The sequence below is a fragment of the Solanum dulcamara genome, chromosome 11 (genome assembly GCF_947179165.1).
Source record: "Solanum dulcamara chromosome 11, daSolDulc1.2, whole genome shotgun sequence".
Classification (NCBI taxonomy): domain Eukaryota; kingdom Viridiplantae; phylum Streptophyta; class Magnoliopsida; order Solanales; family Solanaceae; genus Solanum; species Solanum dulcamara.
Window position 1 is genome coordinate 54,491,209 of NC_077247.1, and position 17,995 is coordinate 54,509,203.

At 33.8% G+C, this 17,995-nt stretch overlaps 3 protein-coding genes across 6 annotated transcripts; 1 reads left to right on the forward strand and 2 right to left on the reverse strand.

Annotated features, from left to right (window-relative positions):
- Window positions 1-207: 207 nt before the first annotated feature.
- LOC129875241 (F-box protein At5g49610-like) lies at window positions 208-3,634 on the reverse strand. 4 transcript variants are annotated; one of them, XM_055950694.1, is made up of 3 exons: window positions 3,505-3,634; window positions 2,917-3,016; window positions 208-1,536 (listed from the first exon to the last, which is right to left on the reverse strand). In XM_055950694.1, the coding sequence occupies exon 3, from the start codon at window positions 1,525-1,527 to the stop codon at window positions 457-459; it is 1,071 nt and encodes a 356-aa protein (XP_055806669.1). In that variant the 5' UTR covers window positions 1,528-1,536; window positions 2,917-3,016; window positions 3,505-3,634; the 3' UTR covers window positions 208-456. The 4 variants fall into 4 exon arrangements, with proteins under 4 accessions (XP_055806669.1, XP_055806667.1, XP_055806668.1 ...); XM_055950692.1 differs by having other exon boundaries at window positions 2,917-3,046; XM_055950693.1 differs by having other exon boundaries at window positions 2,917-3,052.
- Window positions 3,635-6,406: 2,772 nt separating this feature from the next.
- Window positions 6,407-10,393, reverse strand: LOC129874166 (plant-specific TFIIB-related protein 1). Its single transcript, XM_055949413.1, has 3 exons — window positions 9,684-10,393; window positions 7,960-8,118; window positions 6,407-7,701 (listed from the first exon to the last, which is right to left on the reverse strand). The coding sequence occupies exons 1-3, from the start codon at window positions 10,263-10,265 to the stop codon at window positions 7,165-7,167; spliced, it is 1,278 nt and encodes a 425-aa protein (XP_055805388.1). The 5' UTR covers window positions 10,266-10,393; the 3' UTR covers window positions 6,407-7,164.
- A 2,193-nt stretch (window positions 10,394-12,586) lies between these two features.
- LOC129875180 (uncharacterized) lies at window positions 12,587-17,922 on the forward strand. The gene is made up of 3 exons (XM_055950621.1): window positions 12,587-12,902; window positions 13,062-13,277; window positions 17,521-17,922. Exons 1-3 carry the CDS (start codon window positions 12,648-12,650, stop codon window positions 17,587-17,589), a joined length of 540 nt encoding a protein of 179 aa, XP_055806596.1. The 5' UTR covers window positions 12,587-12,647; the 3' UTR covers window positions 17,590-17,922.
- Window positions 17,923-17,995: the final 73 nt, after the last annotated feature.

Below are 17,995 nucleotides of genomic sequence, written 5' to 3' on the forward strand. Positions count from 1 at the left end.
CAATTATAAGACAGTTAAAGGGGGGAAAATCATTTTTAAACATCAACTATTTTCTCGAAAATAATGGAAAGATATCATTAGTCACTTACTCACTTGACACTTCCAGTTTAAAAAATCCGCATGCAATTCATCAATACGAGATTATATTTTTTCCTATGAAATTAATAATTAAGCTAATGAACAAGGAACTAACAAATAGAGTTAAGATACAAGATTTCTTAAACCACCAAGGAATATCTTTTCTAGAGTACAAAATATTCATGTATGAAAGACAAACCACTATTTAGTTTTTCCATCAAAATCTTCATGTATTGGTCTTTAGTAAAATAAGAATGAAGCTATCTTTAGGGGACTCATGGAAAAATACTATATAAACTTCCTCAGGACAAGCAACCATCTGAAAAGGCGAGGCTTGTTTTCCCCAATAAGCTGGTTGCAGTTCCAAACAAAGGCAGATTAGAGGGAGACTAGGCTGTTTACATACGGAAAACATTGATAAAAAATGTCAGCTTGACTGCTCAGCAATTTTGTTGCACAGGACTTGAAATCGTATGAATACGTTCTTTCTCCACAATGAGCCACCATTATATCACTGTCAACATGTAAAACTGAGTAGTTCGTTGCTACACCCCCGACTATTTTACTGTCAAGAACAACAGTCTGTTTCTGTGACCACATTCTGATTCTGTCTCTCATTGGCATTGTATTTGAGTGGGCATTAACCAAAATGTCTAACTTGATTGAATTACCACTGACATAAACCTTACAGAGCTTTCCACTAAAAACCCCCAAGAAGCCACGAAAGTCGCCTTGAAGGAGCTGTGCCCTCTCCTTTGTTAGATCAAAAGCAAGAATACTATCAGTTGTCATCCAGTAAACAATGCCATTCACATGGACCCCTGATTTTGGCATTACTTTTCTATCTCCAAAGCAGATCTCCCCAGCAATCTCCCAAGAATCCTCTCTGGAGGAATATATATCAAATTCAGTTGCCTCACCAAAATCTGTGGATGGAAAAGCACATATAATTTTGTACTCTGCTACAAAGTTGAGCAACGATGGTTCAAATAAGAGCACAATTGCTGGATCTGATCCATGATTAGCATTTGATTTGGGAAGTTTCTTCCACTGCTTAGTAACGGGATTACATATGTAGTAGGACTTGTCCGCTTGACGGCCTTGGCAGCAAAGCAGTCCATTAGAGGAGGATTTAATGTCAACAGGCTCAGGCAAGAACCTAAGGAGAGGATCTGGCACCCCACAAGAGTTTGCGTCAATGGGTATGAAAGAAGGAGAACCCCCGTGAATCTGGAGAAAGAAGCCTGATGTACTGCGACAAGAAAGTGATTGACTGTGGGCAAAAAATGGAATGGAAATCTGGAGTCTCCAGTCCCTACAGACAGCTCCGAATTTGACAATTGATTTGGCAGGAAGGAAGGGAAGGGCATTCTCTTTGATGATGTCCTTAAGATCCAAATAAATCTTATTATTCCGTGCAGCAAGGTCTGGCCTTTTTCCACGATCCATTATTGCAACCTAAATGAGTTTACTCCACTGTCAAACCGCAGCACTCATCTTAATGATAGAATTACTTATTTGAAATACTCAATTTAGGACAACTGGAATTAAAAGTTTCATTTTTCCATTAAACAAATGAAATTTCCCCGCATAGAATCTTCGACATGTTCTTTTTCTAGATACAACGACAGGTGTACATGTTTTTTCTCCTATAGTTTTACCTGTAACAGACCCTATTCCCAACATATAATTGTTTCCTATGCAGATGCAGAAACTTACGAAACAAGATTTTATACCATAGAAGCAGAAATTTTCTGGTAGCAACAAATGCTAAGATTAGTACGATTGTAAATGGCGCTTGTTGATGACTAGGAGAATATTGCATTTTCAAGTAAACCAGAAATATCTTTGAAACTATATTTCCTGTGACACCACAATGAGGGTGAAAATCACAGTAAAATATAATACAGAATTTAATGTATTCAATAGGACCACTAGTAGGTCAATAGGTGAACATTAATTATCAGTCACAACTTGGCATTTACATATGTCATATTTCTTACTAAGCAATCGCTAGAGAGACTGCCACATTCTACATCACCAGAATCACTTTGATATATTTAAAGTAGCACCGACTCCAGCATCAGATTCAAGGTTCAAGGTTATCTAATGTAAATACCAATCACATAAGGTAGAAAGGAAAATCTAATTTCTGTAAGGATCTGTTATGTATTTGAAAAAATACACAAGATTTTGATTCTAACCAATAAGAAGATGGAAATATTTTGAATCATCATCAGTAAAATCATTCTGCCACATATAAGCACGGCTTACATATCAAACTTTCAGGTTACAAGACAACAACCTACTGAGTACTACAGGAGGAGCAGAATACTAAAGACTGATCAGGATCTGATTTCACTGTATGTTTCAAAGCAAAAAAAATAATGGAATATGCACAAAAACCACAAAGTCATAAGAAGAAGCCATAGAAGGAAGAAGGGATTACAGTATAGTCACTGATGGTTAAGACGGCGCAACAACAGTCTGCTTTTTGTTTTTCACAATGCCTCAAACATCAGGAGGGTTGAGTTTTGAGTAGCTTTGAGTTGACCCTTAACCCCTAAATTCAGTCAAGATTGTTGCTTTTCATTTTCTATACCCAGTGTAATGGGGTCAGGGGGAGGAGTAGTATGTACCCTTACCCTCGGCTCAAAAGAGAAGTTATCAAAGTGAAAATACCCAAATTAATATGTATGATAAGCACATAGAAACCCTAAATTCTTAGTACTGATATAAATTTGAGCGAATAATTGAAAGATCGTGATAGTATGAAGAAAACGTGCAATTAAATAAGTAAATCAAAGGGAAAATTGTGCGGTTATGAAGAATCTATACCTTACTGAATCTTCTAGAGTACTCGAATCTTCTATCACAGAGTGTATTGTTGTTGACGGAGGACAATGGATTCCGGTGATACTTTATCCTGGACTCTTTACTGGCGTTTGAAGAGACTCGAATTAGAGCTCTATAACTTAACAAAAAGAAGGAATGAATATATGAAAATGAGAAAATCACGAAATTGAAATCAAGAAATTGAGGTTTCAAGAAATCAAAATCAAAACTTGGGTTTCAAGAAAATCAAGAAATTTCACTAGACTGAAAATGAGAAAATCACGAAAAATGTATTAGACAAACATTAGTCACGCAGAAATAAGAAAAAAAAGAAGCAAGAAAATCCCAGATTGAACAGAGCATAAAAGCAATAAAGCAGAAAACGATAACATTCAAAGAAGTAGCGGAAGAAAGAACGAAAATGATCGTATCTTTTCATGATAAAATCGATCAAGAATTGTAAAATGGAAGATTCAGTGTTTCTTCTTCTTTTCTTTTTTTCATAAACGGAAAACATAACAACAACAACAACAACAATGCGATGATCAGTGCCGGTAAGCAAAAGAAGAATTAAGAAGGGGAAGAGCTCACAGAGTGCAATGCGCACAGATTCGGGTGAATAAAGTAGCCGGGAAACCAAGAAAGAATGGAAAAGAACCGCCGGAAAATCCCTGACATATCACGTCGCATACCTTGTCATTTTAATTAACTAATTTAGTGTAGTGTGTGTCCCGTAAATTATTCCATCGCTCCAATAATATTTATTTATTATTGACTTTACAAAAAATTTAAAAATTTATAATTAAAAGTATAATTTTATCATATCATCTTTTAAATATAATAAATATAATATTTTAAAAATTATAATAGAGAAACAACTACTAATTAATGATAAAAATAAATTAAGAATTAAGTTAAAATTATCTCTTGATTTCATAAATTAAACAAGTATTGTTGAATATCTATTTTTAATATAGTGGATAAATAAAAATAGATGAAGAAAGTAATAATAAATATATATATAAAAAATTATTATATATACATTATATTATTAAACATAATAAATAAATATACAGATGAAATATAAAGTCGTTCAATATAAAATTTATATTTGAAGAATAATAAAGGCGAACGACATTCCGCTAAGTTGATTTATGCTTGCGTGTACACATATTTTATTGTAGTTTACCCCTCGATAACTCCTATATCTACTAAAAAATTTCACTATTATGTATTCTAAAATTGTCTAAAGGCAAGTGTACATATATTTAACAGCATACGATTAATTGATACCATAGGATTTGCTGATTTTTTTATTTCTTGTAACTTCCTCAGCTATTCTCTTTGACATAGAAAGAAGTAGAGTTGCCACACCAGATTCAGTTGAATCTAATATTTTTAATACGGAACATAAATTTATGTGTAAAAATCTATCAAATTAGGTATGAACTTATAATTCTAAAAATATAATAAATTCAATGTGAAGGATCTTAATTTTTTTTTATTATTGGTAAAAGGAAGAAATACAAGGTAAGGCTGCGTACAATAGACCCTTGTGGTCAGGTCCTTTCCCAGATCATGCGCATAGCGGAAGTCTTAGTGCACCGAGCCACCCTTTCCTAAAAAGAAACTTAAAAATTGAACTAATAGAGTTTAAATTCTAAATGCGCCTTGCTCTTCGATTGACGTCAAAAAATAAATCCAACCACTAATTAATATACTAACACCTTCCTTTTTAAATCTCCTCCTATTATAATAAATAAACTTAGCTCTATCAAAATGATTTTAAATATAAAAAAACATATGAACATATTATCAAGAGGATAAAAGAACTAACAACATTGTATATAGAGCAGTATTTTGCCTAGTGCTCCTTTACAATTCAATCCTTAAATCAAACTATATACCTTCCAACTTTCAAGCATCCATACAATCCATCAATAAAGAGCGAACGAAGTTATTAACCATCACACATGTAATTAAAGCAAAATACGATACTAAAAGAGAAAAAAATGTGTATAAATGTTTGTTGGTAGTATTAAATATTAAGAGTTCTTACATCTTACAAATAAGTAAAAATTTAATAGCTATAATTTTCATTAATTTTCAAAGTCCTAAATGTTAGGATAATTATTAAGTGACATTATTTGAAGAAAATAATAATAACAATTTTGTCTATAAATCAAATTTATGATTCAATTATCAGACATGATTTGTAGTAACTTAAGTTTGGTGCAAGGTGGGAGCGGTTGGGAGTGAAAAAGTAGTCAAAATTTCAATTTGAAAAATGTTGGTTAAATTTGTAAAACAACGTGTTAAGGTCCCAATGCACATCCCTCGTGAGTTTTGAATTTTTAATTGGTGATAAATACAACGCACTGGGACCCCGAACACATGCCCAACGTATGGTCTTTTGGACATCAAAAACATGTGTTGCACATCCAACGTGAGGTATGTTTTCACTATAAATAATTCCTAAATAAAGAAAAAGAAAATAAAAGAGAAAGTAGGAAATAAGAAGCTTTTGTAGTTAAACCTTCAATTCAATGTATTTGATATTTATCCGTTTTTAAGGGAAAATGTGATGATTTGAGAGAGTAGGTGAATGCCGCCCTGCTCAAAAAACTTATAATTATGGACTTCTTTCAATAAAATAAATCTTTCTGTGTGTGAACTTCTTTCAATTAATCAAAATGACAATTATAAGTTTTTTAAGCATGTCAATTTTCATCTTCTCTCACAGATCATCACAGTCTTTCTTAAAAATAAGTAAAATTATCAAAATATATTGAATTGAAGGATTAACGACAAAAGTTTCTTGATAAAACTTCTGTCAAAAATTAGAACTCCACTCTTTCAAACATAATTTACTTAATCTGGACTAGAGGGAGTATTATTTACGTTCAATTTATATGTGCTACTTTTTGAGTTGATTTATTTTCTTTTTTAACATCTCACATTATATCTTTAAGATTTTAAAATTTTAAAATATTTCTAAGGTAGACGACTTGATAAATTGGGCCCGGCGTGGATCCATCTTGGCCCATGACTTTCCGCCTGGCCTGTTGTGCTGTTGAGATGATGCATACTGGAGTGGCTCGGTATGATTTGGATCGGTTCGGTGTTATTTTCCGGCCCAGCCCGAGGCAGTCTGATTGCATGATTGTTGCGGGTGCGCTTACCAATAAGATGGCTCCCGCCTTGCGAAGGTGACTTTCTATTTTGTCAGTGGTCGTTTAGTTTAAACTTCATATAATACTTGCTGTTATTAAAATATTAATGATCAGATTTTGATTTGACATTAATTTTTTAGTTTTTTTTTTTTAAAAATAAATTCATGATCTAAATTTAAATATATCTGGAATGTATTAAAATATTTAATTTTGTGATTTTAAATAGGACAAGTGGAAATTACAGATTAAAGAATCAAATGAAAAAGGGACGGTATATTTATATAAAGTCGAGCTGAGTTATAATCAGTGACACTATAATATTCAGAGAAAGTTGAGTAATTTTTTCATTGAATCTAATAATAATAAAATGACTACTTGCGAAATTACACCCCTGCTTCATTTAGCATCCCTAGGATTAAAGAAGAGTATATAAATAGTAACTCACAAATAAGAGTTATAGAGCAACTAATATATGACAAATAGAATTAGAAAAAGGCAAGGAGTATTTAAGATTCTCTTTCTCCATTTTTATACCAAGAAGGCGAAAAGATATCACCACCGGCGCTCAGTATCCATACAAGAGAGCGTTCCAAGCTAAATGTGTTAGAGAAAAAAATAAGATATTAGTATCATGAAACATTCTAACTATATATTACGAGAAGGGAAGGAAAACAGGACTTTTAGATGATTGCGGAAATGTCCATTTAAGCACCAAGTCACTCAAAGCTCCACGAGAGAACAAACTAAAATTTACACAAGGTGTTCCTGTATGAACCATCCTCCCTCTCATAGGCCACCGTCTTCTTACCAAAGCAAATGCTTATCTGTTTATCCAGCCACATATGGCTCCTCATTCTGACTTTACTTAATGACTCCTCTATCTACATGGTTAGATGCAACCTTTTGTAGTAGTACAGCTTGAACATTGCAAAAAAGCCAGGTGATACTGCAGGCTGCAGCATCCACAACATGAAGCTGAAGTTGCAGTTGACACAGGTGATAAGAGAACTGGCTAACATCAAAGAACTAGAAGCAGTTTTTGCTATTTGTGAAAAGGTGTATCTTCCTGAGATTTATATCATAAATCAATCTCCATTTCTTGAGTAGCATTCTGACTCTTCTCTGTAGCTGTTTTAACACCACCTTCAGCAGGAGCTTGAGGCTTCCAAAATGGTGGTGGCCAAGATATTTGAGTTGTATTAATATTATCTTTGCTATGGGAATCCTCCTTGCCTCTGATCTGAGAAGATACATCTAATGAGTCGACTGGTTTAACAGGCTTATCCCTCTCAGCCGAAGTTCCCTCAACTATATCAACTCTAGGTGTTGATGAACGGCCTGTATCAATGATAGCTGAAGGAAAAGCCTTCTCTGGTGGAACAACTGGTTTATAACTTGATGGTAGGAGATCATCCCAGTTCTCCAAAAGCTCCTTGTACACCTTACGAAGAGTAACCTCGGTGAGTCCAGTCACCTTACATATTTCAGCCTGGGTCTTCCGCTTGTCTTCCAGTTGACATGCCAAATATATAGCAGCAGCAGAGATACTAATTGGATTCCTTCGCGTGCAAAAGCATTTATTGATGATTACTTCACCAATGTGAGTCGCCAGCTCCTGATGCAATTGTTGTGCAAGATACAGTCAAAAGATTTAGTAAATAAAAAGGAACCTTTAAGTAAATTAAAGACTAACTTGATGAAATAGAGTAAACAGATTGGATCAACATGACATGACTTATTAAGGGTCTCAACCAAAAACCGATTGGGAAAGAGAGCTTCTTTTAGCTGTTGATTGTCTTTTTGTTAATGACAATAGCATATACAATTAACCAAAGCAACTGATTACTAACTTTTCAATGAACAGGCTAGGTACCTGAGCAGATTTATTCAGCTGAAGAAGTGTACAAAACCTTGGCATATGGACTGATATAGAATTACTATTGATAGGTTGACTGAGTTGTAATGCTTCTCCAAGAATCTTTATGTACTTCCCGATTTCCTTCTGAGGTAAATTGGCTGCAACTGATATTTCCTAGTTATCAAATAATTCAAATTAGAGAAGCTCAGAAAAATCAGAAAGTTCTTGAGATTTTATTTTTCTGAAATGCATCTCAAAGTACCATGCAGTCACAGAGTATTTTTGTTTCAAATATACTGTAACTCCAGGTTTAGCAGACTCTACTAAAGGAAACTAGCGAAGGAAAGAGGAAAGCAGTACAAGAGTTTCACGTCCCTTGTTTGGTTCTAGAAACACGAGGGAAAAGAAGGGGATTGGGGGGTGGGGGTGAGAGAAAAGAAGTTTCCTTTACAGCCCACCAAAAGTTTCCTGCCCTCTCTCTTCTATTATCCCTCTTTGTACTTTGTTTTTTTTCTGTTCCCCCCTGACTTCCCTAAATATAGTGTATCTTCCATTTCAGATAGGAAAGAAGAAAAGTAGAAAGTGAGAGAGAGGTTCGGAGACGGCAAAAAGATATCTAGATCTGAATAAACCCTACGATGGACTTTCAATTAGAGAACCAGAAAAGAAATAGCAAGACAAATGAGCTAAAATCACAAACTTTCAGCTGAAATTAGAAAACCAAAGTTCCATACCTGTAGGCCGTAACTACCAGCAGTCACGTGATGGTGTTTATACTCGATAATATTACATTATTACATAAAGAAAAGAAAAAAGAACACCAAAGTTCCATACCTATTGATTGAAATGTTACTACAGTATGCAAGTCAAGAGAACTACATCCTGTTGCATTAATAAAATGGACCTTCAGTCTAGCACATCACAAAAAACTAGCTCATGAGATTAATATTTTCTAAGACCATATAAAGAGACTATAGAGTTCATACCCTCAACCAATGTGGAACTCTAACAATGTTTGGTAGGGAGGAAAATGTTGCCTGTGCAATATGTTCTTTGTGAAAAATCTTTATCTAAGAAATCAATTTTGATTATCTTATGGTATTTTCTTGGGTATATATAATAGACATGTGATAATCATACAAATATACAAGGTGGAGGATTGGGGTATAACAGTACTATCTTGGTGATTATTTAGTAGTATTAAAGATTGGAAACATTGACATTGTGATCCACTTGAGCGGAGGATCTTTCGGAAACAAACTCTGTAGAGGTAAGGTCTGTGTACGCTTTGCCCTCTCTAGACCCACTTTGTGGGATTTCACTAGGTATGTTGTTGTTGCTATTGACATTGTGTTGATTGAAGCAAGTGATACACAGTACAACTGTGGTATTTGGAAAGAAAAATGAGTTCCACCAACAATGGATGGTAGTAGCACTTCCTGAAAGATATTTTCTGTCATACCAAGCACATCTATAGTAGTCCTTTTCCCAATATATGCTTTTAAGTCACCTATTGTTTTTGGACCCCCAATTCCTTTTACAATGATGTTCCTTACTTCTAAAAGTTTGGCCAAGAGTTCAACTAGATGCCAACTAACTGGATTAGTATAGACAGAGCAAAGATTAGAGCTTGATTAGTTTCATCCCTTCCAAATTCAGTAATTGCATAGTATTTAGAGTAGATACAACACACAAAGATCACAAGCACCTTATGGCATCTATTTACCAATTTAACATACCTGGAGAGTTCTTGGCTCTTGGGCTTCTCTGATAGCGTGTACAAGAGCAGCAGTAGCAAGCGCTTCAACACTCCGATTCCTTAAGCAAGTTGCCGAAGAACAATCCCTGAAGAGCTGAAAAGCGTGGTCCGATATATCATAATCCAGTCGCAAAATGGAAGCCACATCAATAATCTGCAAATAAGCCCGGAGATTCTCCACCACGACAGAGGAAGATGACGCACTGGAGGAAGACGACGTCGTTTCGAGGACCCGCTCGAGCTCTGCAAGATGGCCGGCGAAGGAAATGGAGGATTGGGCAAATACTGGGTAGGGTTCGAGAGACCAAGTAGAGAAAGCGGTGATGAAACCAGTGGGTTCAAATGGGTCTTCATCGTCGTTAGTGGCGGAGATGGGAGGAGTGGGGAGATCGGAAGTGGCCAGGCACAGAGGAGAATCTTGTGCACGGGTATGAAAAAGATGGTGAGATTGGGTCAATCGCTCCTCCACTACACGGCCGCAGGATGTGCACTCTGTTATCGGTCTGCCGCTGGTACTGCTGTTGCACCGCCCTTGCACCGCCGAGCAGTACGGACACCGCATTTTTCCGACTTCAATTAGCTAGTGTGGGGGGTGGAGTACTGGTCCTGCTGGACCCAATTGGTCACCGGTGCAGTAATATTTAAAGTTTGCTGGAGTATGAAATTAGTTCCTATAAACACTTGGATTTTGAAAATATTTTGGAGATATATATTAAAAATAAAATGTCAAAATAGCTTCTTCTTCTTTTTTTTTAGTCGAGGGCTTATGAGATACAATTTTTTTATAACCTTACTCTTTTCATAATTCAATTACATCAAATATATTATTGTATACTAAAATGTCAAAATATAATAATACTAACTACTTTGTCCAAGAGACCTTAAAGATGAAAAATACTTGCAAAATAGATTTCAAACATAATATGTGAAAAATTACGAAAAAGAAAGATTATAAAATTATATTTGACGAAGATGACTTATAAGTTATAAATTACAACTACTAAGTGTAATTTCTAATTTGTAATCATAAATGTGACTTGTCATTACCATCAAACTTGACGTATAAATTGTTGTTATCAACACAATTATAAATCGCAATTGATAAGCATAAATCAAGACTAGTAAACATGAGTTTTAAATTATAACTAAACTCAACATATAAATAATACTTAAAACTCATATAAATAATTATAACCAAACTCAACATATAAACTCATATTAAAAAAAATGTTAACGAATGTTTGAATAATTACATCTCATCATTCGACATCAAAAGTATCTTTGACTTTGGAGAGGCCTGAGGCAATCAACTACTTTTATAACTTCCTAATGATTTGGCCAAATATAAATTTCTATTGTACCAATATATATATATATAAATTACTATATCGGTCAAAAAAATATTAAAATAAGTAAATTTTGAAATATTAACTTATTTACAAGTAAAAATAAGGTGGCCATCGGAATAAATAATTTCTGCTCAATTACAATAATAGAACATTTCAAAATAAAAACGCAATCAAATTCAAATAAAGCAAACGTGTATGTATATGTATATTTATATATAAATCACAACTATTAAATGTTATTTTTAATTTATAATCATAAATATAACTTATTGTTATCATCAAACATGACTCATAAATTATTATTATCAATGCGATCATAAATCACAATTGATAAACATAAATCAAAACTTATAAACATAACTTATAAGTCACAACTAAGCAAAACATATATATAATATTTATAACTTGATTTATAAATAAAATATAGACAAACCTATATATTCTCATCACAAATTTAAGACCAAAGTCTCCAAAACACATGTTCACACTCTCTATTTTTTGATTATTTTTATTTAATTAACTGATAGTAAAAGGTGCACACATTAACGAATACTAGGCTGTTTTCACTTATTAAATAATAAAAATATTTTAATTTATTTATCTATTTGAATAATTACATCTCATTATTTGTGATTAGACCTTAAAAGTATCTTTGACTTTGAAGAGTCATGAGACAATCAACTACTCTTATAACTTCTTAATAATTTAGCCAAATCTAAATTCCATATATATTAAAAATTATTATATCCGTCAAAAAATATTTTATCAAAAAAAGTAAAATTTGAAATATCAACCTAATGATAAGTATCAAATAAAGATGCAATCAAATTCAAATAAAACAAATACATAAATATCACTTACTGCTAAATGTAACTTATTATTAATGCGATCATAAATCGAAATTGATAAACATAAATCACAACTTGTAAATATAATTTACAAGTCACAACTAAGCAAAGCATATATATAATAAATATAACTTGATTTATAAATAATTTTTATATTAATAATAAAGACAAACTTATATATTCTCATCATAAATTTAAGACCAAAGTCCCCAAAATACATGTTCACACTCTCTATTTTGTGGTTATGTTTATTTATTTACTGATACTAAAAAGGCACACACATTAACGAATACTTGGCTATTTCCACTTATTAAATGATAAAAATATTTTAATTTACTCATCTATCTGAATAATTGCATCTCATTATTTGTGATTAGATCTTAAAAGTACTTTTGAATTTGCCGAGGCATGAGGCAATCAACTATTTTTATAACTTTTTAATGATTTTTGAAAATATAAATTCCTATTATACCGCAATATATATATTATTTATTTATTTTAAAAAAATACTATATCTGTCAAAAAAATATTTGATCGTAAATTTTAAAATATCAACCTAATGATAAGTAAAAATAGGGTGGCCATCAGAATACATAATCCCTGCACAATTACAATAACAGAGAATCCCAGAGTAGAGATGCAATCCAATTCAAATAAAACAAAAGTATAAATAAATACATATAAAAGGAAAAGGAAAAGGAAAAAGGAATTTTATTTTATACAAAAGCGAAAGAAGGAAAAATTGAAATGAAGGATGAAGATGCTCTTCCAATATCAACGCCGACGGCACCTTCATCGTCGTTCACAACTTCTAAGAAGGAAACTTCCTATTCCACCATTTTCGGTAGAGGTCGTTACAAGTTTTGGGCTTTTGCCGCTATCTTATTGTTAGCTTTCTGGTCTATGCTCACCGGAACTGTTACTCTCCGCTGGTCCGCCGGTAACCTCAACGCCATCTCCGATGACATCGACATTCCCCTCCCCGAAGATCTCGACGTTCTCGTTCGTACATTTCCCTTTTTCAAACCTCATTGTGGTTTTTTAATTCATGTCGTTCTAGTTTGGGATTGAGGCAGAATTGATTGATTGGATTACCTAGTTATTAGTAACAACTTGATAATTCGTTGATTGTTTGTTGGGAATTGTATGTATTTTTGGCAGGAAATGGAAGAAAGGGAGAAGTTAGTGAAGCATATGTGGGATGTATACACAAACAGCCGTGGGATCAAATTGCTAAAGTTTTGGCAGGAAGCATTTGAGGCTGCCTACGAGGAGTTAACCAGTGACGTTCCTGGAGTCCCCGAGGATGCCCTTTCTGAGATCGCTAAGATGTCTGTACGCTACATTCCTATTGAATCACCAACTCTTCATTCATCGGTTAGCTCTCTTTCTCTTTCCCTTTGAATCCAATTCTTCCTTGTGGTTAATCTTGGTTATGAATTCGTGATTTAAGTTAGACATGTTAGGCTGGTGATTTTGGGGGGGGGGGGGGGTGTTATTAGATAGGAGGTTCTGTGACAAGTAGACACAAGGTACAAACAGCTTTTCACGTCATTTAAGTGAGATATTGGAGCTTATACTATATGGAATTTATAGTTGCAATGATAAGATTGTCCTCTATCTTCGCCTTTTATTATTGTGCACTTCATCAGAAAGCAAATAAGCAGCCATCAGCCTTGAACAAACCATATTAACTTGAATAGTCAATGCCGCGGTGCAACCATCTGAATATTGTTCAAATACATCACCTTTGGAGTTATCAATTAGGTCAAAGCTCTATTCTCAACCATTGCCTATTTACTGCTAGTTCCACTGCCAATATTTGGATGCCTGCTTGAGGATACAGGATTTAGTCTAGAAGTGAAGGTCGGGTCCTAGACATGCTTCTGCTTCTGCTTCTGCCTCTTCCTTCTCTCTCTTTTTCCATATCTCTGTTTTTGTTTTTTCCTTTAAATTGTCAATGATTATTTTTTTCCCAATTGAGAGTTGAATGTTCATGTAGGCTTCGGACATATTTCTTTTTTCCTTCTAAAATCTTTCTCAAGCTTTCTTACCATTTCCAGTAAATGCCTTCCTCTTCTTCATGATTAACATATCCGAAGTATGTACACTACTTTCTGTCTCTGTCTGATATACTGTGGGAGCATTTGGGAAACCAAATAGTAATGATTGTAGCACTAACTCTTTCAAAAGTATTGCACTCATGTGATCTTCACTGCTGTTAATTCATTGTTACAATTTGAATTGTCATTAACTGCGTGTTGATAAAATTTTAACAGCAATAGCAACCATACTTTAAATCCCAATTTAATTGGGGTTGACTATATGGATTCTCAATGTTGTTTTGATTCCATTTGCACATGTTTCATTTCAATACTCTTATGATTTGTTTCTAAAACAAATTTGAAGCTCTCTAACCAGAGAGGTTCTCTTTATCTTACTGTCATACAAATCTCTAAATAAATAAAGAAGACTTCCGTCGTACTCCAGACTTTTAAGTGTACCAACATGACTAAGTGTTAGTCCCTACTAGTTGGCATTGCTCAAATGATCTTTTGCTTTGATTATGTTTCGTTGTTCACTAAGTCTGAGGTTCTGAGCTAACTTTCTTCCATGTGATATTAGGATTACCTTATCTCCTTTTAATACACTGACAGATCAGTGCACTTAGAAATCTACCTACACTCTTGTATCAATCTTTTATTTCATGTATTTCATTTTAATTCTAAGATTTACCTTTTCATGTATTGCATCATTCTCTTGGATCATTGAGGCCAGATATCTGAATTGTCTACATTTAGACATCACACCTGTTTAATCTCACTCCAACTTCATTTGTGCTGATAGAATTTATGTGAAAATTAACTAGAATTTGCTTGTATGTTTCACATGTCATCTCTAGTTTCGTTATTTTGGAGATACTGTACTCTTAGAATGTTTCAAATGCTTCACTTGTCTATCATCACTCCTACTGATGAATTTAAGTAGTTTTTTCCTGAACTTTTAGATATATGGTAAGTCCAAGTCAAAGGAAACTGAAAAATGCAACATAATTTGGTCTATACCTTGCAATGCAACTTTTAGGTACTTGCGGTTTTGATGTGAAACAAGAAGATGAAACAATAAAATAGAAATTGAAAGATAGATTAAAGAGAGATAAACACAATTAAATTCAAACAATTAAAAAATGTAATAGTGAAACTAACCAAAACACAACCCTAATATCCACTATTTATACTAAAGGCTAAAATAGTGAAGCAAGACCCAATTGCCCCTCACTAAAATTACAAGGTAATTCAAATGATAGTGCACTTAATATATTAAATATCTTCAAGTCTTCCATGTTGGAGCCTTCCAAAGGTTCCATCTTCATCCATAAAACTTGCAATGCTTGAAGGTCTTTAGCTTGACTCTTGTGAAAGGCCGGTCCTTAGCTTGACTCCTTGTGAAAGGCCTCCTTGAAGTAGTGTCACTTTGATCTGCCTCAGGTTTCTTAAACTTTTCACAAATACACTGACTTAATTTGATTGTTGTGTGAGAGTTTATTATATTTGAGAAAATATTCAAATGAACTGAAGCACGTTGGAATGTATAATTTTCTGCTCTTTGCCTCGCAACTATCATAATGTCGACTTGATCAAAAAGAATACACTGAGCAGAAGATTATAGTATCTTCTGTAACTCTATTTGGTGGTGGAATCTCCTGTTGCTGCAATTCAAGAGTTTCAGAGTAGAGTATTCATTAGTAAATAGACCGTTCTAGTTGGTACCTTTTTTTAAAAGTAACATGCTTCAGATTAGGTAAGGTAGTATTTGACCTCTACATATTAAATGTGAATTTAATACTGAAGATCCCCCTAAATGTTTGTTTTTCCATCTCCCTGAATGTTAAAATCAAAGTTACCCAATCAACTGGTATCTGCTGCAATTTCGTAACTTGATTTTCCTGAGATATTTTCTGTTTCAAATATAGATATATAGAGAGAAGTCCCATGGTAGCTAAGACTACTAGGTTGGAGAGAATTTCCAAATATCCCTAACTGACGTTGGTTAGCAAACCACCTAACCAGCGTCAGTTAGGGAAATTTGGAACTTCTCTTCCATGTCACTCTAGATCATGATTATGGGCTAAAATTCAACAGCTAATGTCATCACTGTTCCAAAATGGAAGAGTTTTCACCATTAGTTTTATTATATTGTTATTTCTAATTTTTAAACTTGCACTACTCTTTTTATTCTTCATTATTTGCTTTTGTGCAATGCTTTTCTTTATATAATGGTGGTGTCTGAGTAAGCTTATGCGCGTCTTGACTATTTCACCAGATACCTACTACTTGGTATCTACTTCCCACCAACATAGGTACCGGGTTGGCTTAGGCAGATGGGAAGCTGTGATTTATACATGAAATCTTATTTTCTTTTCTCACTTCATTGACCACTAGGCCACACCCATTGGGTGCTCCTCTGGTGCAATGTTAATGCTTAAATTCTTTTTATTTTCTAACTTTGGATTTCGTAGAGTTTTATCACTAAATATGGCTATATTTTATAGACGCAAGTTTACTAGTTTTATGTTCAGTGTTCCCTTTGGTTGCTTCCTTCGACTATTTGCAACCATCTAATATTGTTTTGTTCTGTGTGGACCCATTCATAAAAATAAGTGTTTTCAGTAATTAGATTCATGGAGTAGTATTTTTAGAATACTTCGATGTGAAAACTCATTTTTTTTCTTCCTTGGCTAGAAAACCTGCATGCTGACTGTATTTGTATATTATGCTATGTTGAACTTTAGCAATTTGCATATGGAAAAGATAAAAAATGATCCTCCAGTTCCATCTTGCTATACTGAATGACATGATAGTGTAAATTATGTACTATTTCAGGACATCTGTTGTTATTCTTGATAATATTGTTGGATCTTCTTTAATTTGTTTACTCCAGTTGAGAATTTCTCCTTGTTTTCATTGACAAAATACAACTTCTCGCTGGAGCTGATTGGACTGGATAATAGCACAGCTCTCTTTCGACTTTGATATGCCTATTTTTGTGTGATTTCTTTATTTTCTCTGATCAAGCTTGTGAAATTTCTTGTTGCTCCATCTAAGAGTTGAAGTTCTCAGTATTTATATATGTATGAAATAAAGAGTTGAAAAAAGTTCTCTTTGCCTCTTATAGGGTAGTTTACATGAAATGTGCAGTTACTTCCTCATTAAGTACACAGTGACAAAATAGTAGCTTTTCTTTCTGCAACTTATTTGGTCAAGTTGGCTGGCATGAAACACGGTGGCCTGACAGTACTGTACCTACCCAAAGGTTGGCAGGTGATGGATAGTAAGATGTTCCATTTTTCCTTTCTGTAGGCCAATATAACTTTGGCTTTAGAAACAACGTTATTGATTTCTTTATGGCTGGATCTCTCTCTTTGTCGGTCGTAAACATGCACATGCACTGATTTTTGCTTCTGTTTTTGTATCGTCTTTTGTTTAAAGTTATAGACAAAGATAGCTTTCTTAATTCCACCCTTTTGCCTCTCCTAGATTCTTGTTATGTTAAGGTTGTTCCTTTAAGATGTGTAGTAATGCAATTGATGATTGTTTGATCCCATTTTAAACTATTTCAGGGAATTCGTGACTTAAGTCTAAGGCAAATGAAGAGGGAGCAAACAACTGCAACAGGGAGAAAGTTATGACTTAGAGAATATCAAGAATCCGCATTTGCATGGTCACCTCTTTTCACACACATAAATGATGATTTATGCCATCTGCTGTCTGTTATTGATGAAAGGGAGCATTTGTGAAAAGATTACACTGAGGTTCATTGCATTTTCGCTGTTAGGGAAAACTAGTATCTATTTAGGATTTCATACTTGTAAATTTTTTCTCCTCTAATTTTTTTCTGTCTTTCCACAATGAAATCACATGTTTGGTGAAAACTCAAACAACATCATGATTGGATTAATTCATGCAAAAAACAATCTGGATTTGTTGCTAGTAATTTTCTGCTGAAAGACATTTTCGATAGACATGTTTTTCTCTTCTATTTATTGATGATTCAAATATCATATTATTAACCAGTCGGTACCTTGTCTAGCTAGC

What these genes read in the sequence shown, in the direction of transcription:
- LOC129874166 (XM_055949413.1), bottom strand. Translation starts at nt 10,265, where the DNA reads ATGCGGTGTCCGTACTGCTCGGCGGTGCAAGGGCGGTGCAACAGCAGT. An exon ending in AAGAGCCAAGAACTCTCCAG is followed by an intron (nt 8,119 to 9,683) that starts GTATGTTAAATT and finishes TTTGATAACTAG; the next exon opens with GAAATATCAGTTGCAGCCAA. An exon ending in AGCTGAATAAATCTGCTCAG is followed by an intron (nt 7,702 to 7,959) that starts GTACCTAGCCTG and finishes CAATTGCATCAG; the next exon opens with GAGCTGGCGACTCACATTGG.
- LOC129875180 (XM_055950621.1), top strand. Translation starts at nt 12,648, where the DNA reads ATGAAGGATGAAGATGCTCTTCCAATATCAACGCCGACGGCACCTTCA. An exon ending in CCGAAGATCTCGACGTTCTC is followed by an intron (nt 12,903 to 13,061) that starts GTTCGTACATTT and finishes TATTTTTGGCAG; the next exon opens with GAAATGGAAGAAAGGGAGAA. An exon ending in CACCAACTCTTCATTCATCG is followed by an intron (nt 13,278 to 17,520) that starts GTTAGCTCTCTT and finishes AAACTATTTCAG; the next exon opens with GGAATTCGTGACTTAAGTCT.
- LOC129875241 (XM_055950694.1), bottom strand. Translation starts at nt 1,527, where the DNA reads ATGGATCGTGGAAAAAGGCCAGACCTTGCTGCACGGAATAATAAGATT.